The 9,509-nt window shown below is 32.3% G+C and overlaps 1 protein-coding gene across 4 annotated transcripts in view; it reads right to left on the reverse strand.

Moving 5' to 3' along the window:
* The window catches only part of LOC106879393 (protocadherin gamma-A4), a 332,347-nt gene that overhangs the window by 131,536 nt on the left and 191,302 nt on the right, over window positions 1-9,509 (reverse strand). For 2 of the 4 annotated variants that reach the window (XM_014928927.2, XM_014928923.2), the window contains one exon: window positions 422-482. The exons of the other annotated variants lie outside the window; for them this stretch is intronic. In XM_014928927.2, coding sequence (XP_014784413.1) covers window positions 480-482 — 3 coding nt within the window. In that variant the 3' untranslated portion in view covers window positions 422-479. Of the gene's footprint in view, window positions 1-421; window positions 483-9,509 lie in introns of those variants that run through there. 4 annotated transcript variants of the gene reach the window in all.

Genomic DNA, 9,509 nt, shown 5'->3' on the forward strand with positions numbered 1-9,509 from the left:
TTATATAAATATATATATATATATTGTGGTAGCTGGATATATTGAGATAGGTTGTTTATATATATAAAAAAGATAGATAGAAAGAGAGACAGACATCTACATATGTATAGCACTCTACGTACACATACTTAATAACATTTCATTGTCAAAATTGATTAGAAAACAATCAATATTAAATGATATTTATATATAATCATGCATGCATAATTAAATAGTATCATCTGTAACTATATGTTTGTGTGATAATATGTGTGTATGTATGATCTATGTATTTATGTATGTGTTTGTGTATGTGTGTATTTAATGTGACTATGTTATGGAAATCTTCAGAAATGAATACATAAGTGAAAAGTTTTAGCATTTGTAAATATTTAAGTGTGTGTGTGTGTGTGTGTGTATAATACATCAAAAATACAGTTACCTCTGATACAGCTAACACTGCTTATATACACACTCTTTTCGTTATCTGTTGCTTCTTTTCACTGGAAGAGTCCAAGAATTATTGAATTATTGTTTAGAATTAACTACATAGAAAAGACAAACAGCCAGAAGAATGAGGAAGAATACATTATAGTTATATAATTAGTTTGAAACAGCAGACTAGCATTCGTCAGGAAGAGAAATACATCTTAAGAATTAAAATCTAGAGTTGAAAGTAATGCTCATCCACCTATTCTATGGCTCCAAAAATGTATTTTGAAATAGTATATCATAGTGAGATTGAAGTCAGTGTCTAGCAATTTATAAATGAAGTTCATTAAATAACATATTAGAAAGTTTCAAAACACCTAGTCAAATATAGATTATGTAATTATATAGCACATGAAAGAGGATCGGCTCTTAGAGCTTACTAATAGACTTTCTAATTATCTAACACAAATAAGAGTCTCAATCCATTCTGCAAATTAACATTAAGAAATGGCCAGCTAATTACAGGTGTTCAGTCAGTAAATTAATGTTAAGAAATGGCCAGCTAATTACAGGTGTTAATTATATTTCTTTGAGAAATGGTCATAATTATGAAGTAATTTATTTACTAAATTAATTATCTTTCTCCATGTTAGCAATGCAATAATTTGGCAGTTTATAACTTCATAATTCCAGCAATTTAAATATATTGCCTTTAGGAATGCTTTAAACTCAATGACCACTGAAGACAAATTTAACGAAACGGTTTCGACAATGCTTTCAATAAGTCGATAACTTCATTCTAGAAACCTTACAATTCATAAAAGGAAAATATTCCAAATGAATTTCTAACATCATTTACCTGAAATTTATTGCATTTTCTTTTCTCTTTATAAAGAAACATTTAAAAATCATTAATAAAGCATACATCTTGGATATAAAAATTCTATTGCAGTACATTGCATATTTCATTTCTTAAATGCATAAGAAAACATTTAATCAAATAAATTACAACTATTCAACAAAGAAAAAAATTTAAATAAGGCGGCAAAGAAAAACATTTTATGATATAATTGTTTTTTCTATTTTCTTTCTTTCTGTGTGATGAACTTAGCTCTGATATATTTGAAGTCTGCAGAATTCTCAAGAAATAAATATAATATAATAAAAAATTTAACTGATTTTCTTTCTGGCTTCAGAGTTTTTCCATTTTCTTTATATTAATCATACATAGCAGTTTCTAATGGTAAGTAGAAGCAAACGATGAATACAGTTTGGAATACAAAATATTTTTCATTTATTTATTTATTTATTTATTTGTTTCCTATTTGTTGGATATTGATATCCAGACTGTATTTGGAAGAAGAAAAAAAAAATAACAGAGTTGAATCAGTAAAACTCTTCAGTGCAAAACCTAGTTATGCATTGTGTAAACCACTCATTAATACATATGCATTTTCACAAAGACATGTGAAGTGATGGACAGAAACGGATTTACATAAAGAATACCCTCTAAATTTCAAGCTAAATAAAATTTAAATTACACTTTCATTTCATACTTATTGTATAGTTATTTCATTCATTGGGTAGTTCATGTTGGTTCTTTGCTGCTATAAAGCTGCGTTTAGTCAAACACATTGAGTAAGTATTTCTATATTCTGAGGGAAAAATTCAAATGAAATGAGATATTGATTCATATGAGTAATAGTTGTATTTTTAAATGTCTTTGCTTTAGTTGGACTATTTACACAATATTAATTAATTTAATATGAGACTAAGACAAACAACTGAATTTAATTTGTGTCAATGAAGTTTGGATATTTCTATGATGCTAGAAATGTTTGAGAATTCTTTAACAGTTATGTGGTTGCAGTTCATAACCAGATGGAAATTTAGAAAATGAAAGGTGTCTCCTGCACCTATATATGTATAAACATACATATATATTTACATATATACATATATGTCTATATATATATACACAGACATGCAGGAAGTAAATAGACACCTTTCATTTTCAAAATTTCTGATCTAAACATCTTAATATGTTTAGAATTTACAATGTAATTATTCTTTTTTATTCCAGGTGCCATTATATTATACATCTGTGAAGAGTAACCATGCCACACACAAAAAAATTCAGCATAATTGTTAGATTTTCAAAGAGGTCGCATTGTTGGGTAATCTGAAGCTGGTCTTAGCCAGCGAAAAATTGCCGAAAATCTTCAAATTTCTCTTGCTACTGTTAAGAGAATTATAGTGCAATTCAAAAGCCAAGGAAAAGAATCAACACATTCTCATCCTGGCCGACCTGGGCTCTCGGAAAGGAAGCTTCGCTGTTTGAAGAGAATCGTGACAGGCTTCTTAGATTGCAAAACAGCTAGAAGCTAGTCCAAGAACCCATGTTACATATCTGCATAAGCTTGGATATTGTGGATGAGCAGCTAGAATAAAACCTCTTCTTCAACCAATTAATATCAAATAAAATATTTTGAAAATTAAAGGTGTCTATTTACTTCCTGCATATCTATGTATGTCTAAAATTTATCTGAGTTTTTGCTAAGATGCATTCTATGAATGTATCAATAAATTGCTGCTGAAACAGCTGTTGTGAATTTTGAACTCCACTTGCGTTCTTGTGTATGTATGTGTGTGTTTAAATACATTGTTCATTTTTACATCAGAGTTTTTATGATAGCAAACATTATTGAGACATTTATCTTGTAGTTGGATGCTCTTTATGAAGATAACCTATACCAGCTTTTCAAGTAAGGGGCCTCTTATTCCATGCTGCTTCAAAGGCATGAAGTGAGTAAGTGATTTATTGACAAGAGAGGGGCCAACAAGAACATCGTGCAAACATCATGACTTTCATCTAAGTGAGTGGCAGATGTAAGCAAGTGCACAAGCATATACAAATATGCACACACACACACACAAATGTATATGTACATATATGCATACACACACACCCACTCACACAAAGATACATACATATGTGTGTGTGTGTGTGTGTGTTGTGCAGGCATAACAATGTGTTTTAGAAGTTTGCTTCCCAACCAAGAGGTGTTGAATTCAGTCCCACGATACGCCATAAAGCTAAACCAGCCTTTCCCATTTTTAATATATATATATATATATATATATATATATATATATATATATATATATATATATATATGTATGTATGTGTGTGGCCATATCACTTGACAATCAGTGTTGGTTTGTTTATGTCCCCATAACTTAGCAATTCACAAGTAGAAACAGATAAACTATGTGCTGGGCCTGAAAAGATAAATACTAAGGCTGACTTGTTCAACTAAACACTTCAAAGTGGTGCTCTGCCTGGCCATAGGCCAAAGACTGAAGTAAACCATAAAAGATAATTGTTTGATCTGCTAGATATAACAACTAAATCTCATTTATATAATATCTACTGTCACAATAGAGATAAGTCCAGGTAAACCTTGGCTCTTTGTTTTGGTGTATCAACTTCAGCATATTTTCAGTCATAGAGAAGAAAGAATCACAAGGACCACATTTTTGTACTCTGTCATGCAAGTCATGGTACAATATGGTCATCTGCTCAAAGATGATCAGAAGCTATAAGAACAGAAGTAATGATCAACTTGAAGATGGTTGGCACAAAATAGTCTTGATTCTGCTAAGATTCACTGCTGATGGTTGACAGTCAATGTGTGTGTGTGTGTGTGTGTGTGTGTGTGTGCATGTGTGTGCCTACTTAGATGCACGGATGTAAATTATATGCGAAGGACAGAGCATTAAATACAACAACGAAGTTGTTGTTTAATCACATGTCCTCCCCATTTGAGAAAAAGCCTATCAACAAAGATTCCAACCATAACCATTTTGTATGTTCTTCTTCTTAGCAAAGCATGTCTTTCCTATTTTAATATAGACTGGTGTAGTTGAGTGAAATTTGGCAGTTATTTCTAGCAGGTATTGTGACCATGTGTGAAGGTTCCTGTTATAGATTGAAAGTACAATAGTGCTATTATGGGATGTTTATTGATGTTTGTTGGTGTTTATAGTTGTTTAATCATATAACTTAAGAAATTAAGTAGTGGAGTTTGGAGCAAATTGCAACTATTAACTCCTTGTATTTGTAACAGTAAGATATGTTATGTAAACACAGCTACAGGAAACAACATTTTTTAAACATCTTTTCTACTATCTGTAACCATTAGTGCTGTAAATGACGATCCTTTATCATTTTGGGGAGAGAGACAGACAGAGAGACAGAGAGAGATATTAGCAAGTAGTAAATTTCTTTGAGTTCTCTGACAATCAAGTATAAGCTTGGTTTCTCATATGGTGATAATGAAGCTTTGTTATCTGATAATAGCTTAAGGTATCTTTAGGTGTTCAGGAAGGCACAACAATGGTTCTTCAACAAAGAGACAATGTGAACATGAACAGGAAATATTATTTTGCCTCAATAATCCTCTTTTGAAGGAGAATAACTTAAAGTTGTTTTGGCAATATATCTGTGAACATTTAAGACTTGTTCTTCCCTTAGGATAGCAATACACATCCTTTAAATGAATCATGTAAAGTCTTATAGTTTCAGATCTTTCAAAACAGAGGGAAACCTCTTAGGTATTTTATAATCACAGCTGATGTAGCAATAGAAAAATATACACAGCATTAGATGTAAGCTATGATTCAGCTTCAAAGATCTTGATAAATAGCCTAATTTTCTTCAGTAGATTAAAAGAGAACGTATTTATCAATATATTTCAACCTTCAAGTTAATGTTAAAGACAAAGAATATGCTGAAAACTACTTTAGAAGTCATAAGTCTATAGACAACAATTTCATAGAAATTCAACACAATTCATATCATTTGTGTAGTTAAAACTTTCCTGGTTACACCAGTTTGTAAGTATATGCTAAATATAATGTAAATGTTTGATCTTAATGATGTTTTCAAAACATTCACATAAATTTTGTTCAAAAGATAACAAAATAATTTAAACATTCATACTAAGCCCTGTATTAGACATGCAATCTTTCAATTCTAATTTTATTGAATTTGTCTCAACTACAAGAAAAGAGAAGACAAACTTCTTGAAGTGAGAAGTGAACATCAAATAAAACTAAATTTTGGATTAAATAAACATAACACATGCACGCACACGCACACACACACACACACAAGCATGCACACACACTCAGGCATACACAAACTTGTTCACTAACATATACATAAACACTTTCAACCACATGCACACTCGCACACACACACATGCATACCTGCACATACATGAACACAGACACACACATGAACACTGACATTTACATGTACACCCACACATATATGCACACTGACATACATATGCATACTCACACACACACACACACACATATATGCATGCATATATATGAACACTCTCACACATGTGCATGCTACTCACACATGCACACCCACATGCATGCACACACACATGCTCACATTTTTGCTGTAAAAAAGAAAAACGCTTTGAAATTATTTAATAAAACAGAAACTATTGAGTTTAAGCGAAGGAGGGAAGGATATCGAAAAATAATTCTTTTTGGTAAAAGCATGTACTGAAAAATAATTCTAAACAGTAAATTTTTATTTTTACTTAACATTGCATGTCTTGAACTAATAATATCAAGTGATACTAGCAATATTAACGTTTCAAGTTTTTTTTTTTTTTTATTTTCCTCTATTTCATTATAAAAAATTTGAAAAATTTTCAATTTCTTCTAATTCACTGCAATGCAGATGATGATGATGATGATGATGATAACAACAACAACAATGATAGTAATAATAAAAATAATGATTTGGGATTTTAAGCATAAATTAATTCAGTAAAGAATCCTCAGGGATTTGAAAAATTTAGTTTGTAAACATCTGAAGATTTGAGTGAATAATGGGATTTCAGAATGTAAAAAAGAACAAAAAAAAAAACAAAAAAAAAACAAAAAAACAGGATATTACAAACTCTCAAAAAATAATAAATAAATAAAATATATAAATAGAAGGTATGTTTGTGTCCAGAAGTCAAAGACAAATTCCTGATTTCTGTTGATGAAATAGCAGCTGTTATCATCGGTGATCGTTGATAGTGAATCTTTTTAATGCCTAAAAACGATGTGGTTTAAACATACACTCATGCAGTCACATGGAACTGAATGCCTTGCTGCACACTTTAACTCAAGCAATTAACCTTAGATGGTTTCATCTCAAAATAGTAATATTTGAGACATGTATTCACTTGGAATAGATTCCTAATATGAGAATTATACATTGGTTGTAATACGCAGAAACAGGTCTGCATGGAGATATGCTGTCAGAATTGTTAGAATTGTTAAACACTGTTGTGTAATACCCAGTAAAACGTGGCAAAGTGTTAAGACAGGAATTTTGACATATGTAATGCACTGAGCATTATTATTATGCTTATTATTAAGGCAGCGAGCTGTCAGAAGCATTAGCACGCCAGGCAAAATACTTAGCAGTATTTCGTCTGTCTTTATGTTCTGAGTTCAAATTCTGCCAAGGTCAGCTTTGCCTTTCATCCTTTTGGGGTCAATAAATTAAGTACCAGTTGTGTACTGGTATCGATCTAATCGACTGGCTCCCCTCCCTAAAACTTTCGGGCCTTGTGCCTAGAGTAGGAAAAAAAACCATTAGCACACCTGGCAAAATGTATAATGGCATTTCGTCCACCTATATGTTCTGAGTTCAAATTTCACCAATTTCAGCTTCGCCTTTCATCATTTCAGGATTGATAAATTAAGTACCAGTGAAACACTGGGGTCGATGTAACTGACTAGTCCCCTCCCAACAAATTTCAGGCCTTGTGCCTTTAATAGAAAAGATTATTATGATCATTATTGTGACATTTCATCTGTGTTTACATTCCAGTCAACTTGCCTTTCATCCTTTCAGGGTCGATAAATTAAGTGCCAGTTAAACTCTGGTGTCGATGTGATCGATTTAACCCCCACCACCACCACCCTGAAATTGCTGGCCTTGTGCCAAAATTTGAAACCATTGTTATTATTATTATTTATTGTCTTTGCACAGCTTCTAACACTGGAAATGTACTACAGCGCCAACTGTTCACTACCAGTGAACTAAGGTAACACCCCTTATTTTTTGAGCACCATCTGGAGTATTCAAACAGTTCCAAGCAGTGCTGTTTTCTGCAAGTGCTCCACCCTTATTGCAGCCCTAATTTGTTCCATTTACTTTCAGCCCCTATTTGTTGCATGTACTTGCAGCCCCTATTTGTTTCATGTACTTGCACCCTGTTTGTTCCATGTACATTATTATTATTATTATTATCATCATCATCATCATCCTTATCATAATTATTATTATTATTATTATTATTATTATTATTATTATTATTAGTAAGGTGGCAAGCTGGCAGAATCGTTAGCGCACTGTACAAAATGCTTAGCTATATTTTACCTGTTGCTGCGTTTCGAGTTCAAATGCAGCTGTAGTCAACTTTGCTTTTCATCCTTTCAGGGTTGGTAAATTTAGTACCAGTGAAACACTGGAGTTGATGTAATTGACTAGTCCCCTCCCACAAAATTTCAGGCCTTGTGCCTATAGTACAGTACAAAAGATTATTATTATTATTATTATCATCATCATCGTCGTCATTGTTGTTGCTGCTGTTGTTGTTGTTGTTATTAACAAAATAAACCAATATGCATGCATTGTATGCTATGTAGTATTTGCCTAGCAATCTATAAGAGATGTTTATAAACTCTGAAGAATTCATCCATTAGACATGGTGCATATCTTGCATCTTACTGATTCAAATATTGCATTAGCTTTGCTTTTGCCAAAAATACTACAAATATATATCAGGTAGAAGCAGCATCTTTCGCAAATGTCAAGTGTAGAAGAAAATTATTTAATTTCATCTTTACCCATTAAATGTTTTAAAGAAGAAAAACTATCAGTAAATTCCAACATATTAAAGCAAGCAGATATTGTGACATTTTTCAAAAAGTACAAAACGATAGCATTGCATTACCTGCATCAATGCCTTGCTTGATGTCAGATTGCTTGAGTTTATTTTTTTTTTTTAATCTCTAAAGTGCAGCTTATATGTAGAATATTATAGTAGCTGTGCCGTCATTGGTTAGAATCTACCAAAAACTGCCAAATACAAATATGTTTCATTATCAGCCAATGCTAATAATATTTCTTTAACATTCTAAGTAGACAGAACTAAAAGCTAAAATATCTGTTGTCAAAGCACCTGCCATATTGCATCAAACAAGCTTTGTGTGTGTGTGTGTATGTGTGTGTGTGTTCTTATTATGAAAATGTGGCAGGTTAAAATCTATAAGGGAAGCAGATTCCACTTTGTTCCTCTGAAGATGACAATTATACTCCTTCAGGTTTATAATGCTGTCCCCCATATACTGTGAGTTAAATATAACTATAACCTATCCTATTCCAAAACTAGAAAGAAAAAAAAGAAAAAAAAAACAGGAAAAGAATTCAGTACCAAGAAATTTATTTTGCTCCTGATTTTTGTATTGCTTTGTATTCATTTTAAAATATGAGTGTAGGAATATAGATTCTTTCTAGTCATTTCCATAGCTGCTGTTGTTGGCCAAAGGCCAGTGGGTTCTGATATTATAAAAATACACCTCATACCTCTTAGCTTCCACACATGTTACATTTGATGACATGTTTGTCATTTCTTTTACATATATATATATATATTTTATACACACACATAGTGTTTCCCAATAAAATGTGTGTTATGTAGGTTTATGTGTGCATGTGTGTGTGCATGTGTATGTGCATGTGTGTGTATGTGTGTATATTCATCATCATCATCATCATCGTTTAACGTCCGCTTTCCATGCTAGCATGGGTTGGACGATTTGACTGAGGACTGGTGAAACCGGATGGCAACACCAGGCTCCAGTCTAATTTGGCAGAGTTTCTACAGCTGGATGCCCTTCCTAACGCCAACCACTCAGAGAGTGTAGTGGGTGCTTTTACGTGTCACCCGCACGAAAATGGCCACGCTCGAAATGGTGTCTTTTATGTGCCACCCGCACAAGCC

Source organism: Octopus bimaculoides, chromosome 14, assembly GCF_001194135.2.
Source record: "Octopus bimaculoides isolate UCB-OBI-ISO-001 chromosome 14, ASM119413v2, whole genome shotgun sequence".
In the NCBI taxonomy this organism is placed as follows: domain Eukaryota; kingdom Metazoa; phylum Mollusca; class Cephalopoda; order Octopoda; family Octopodidae; genus Octopus; species Octopus bimaculoides.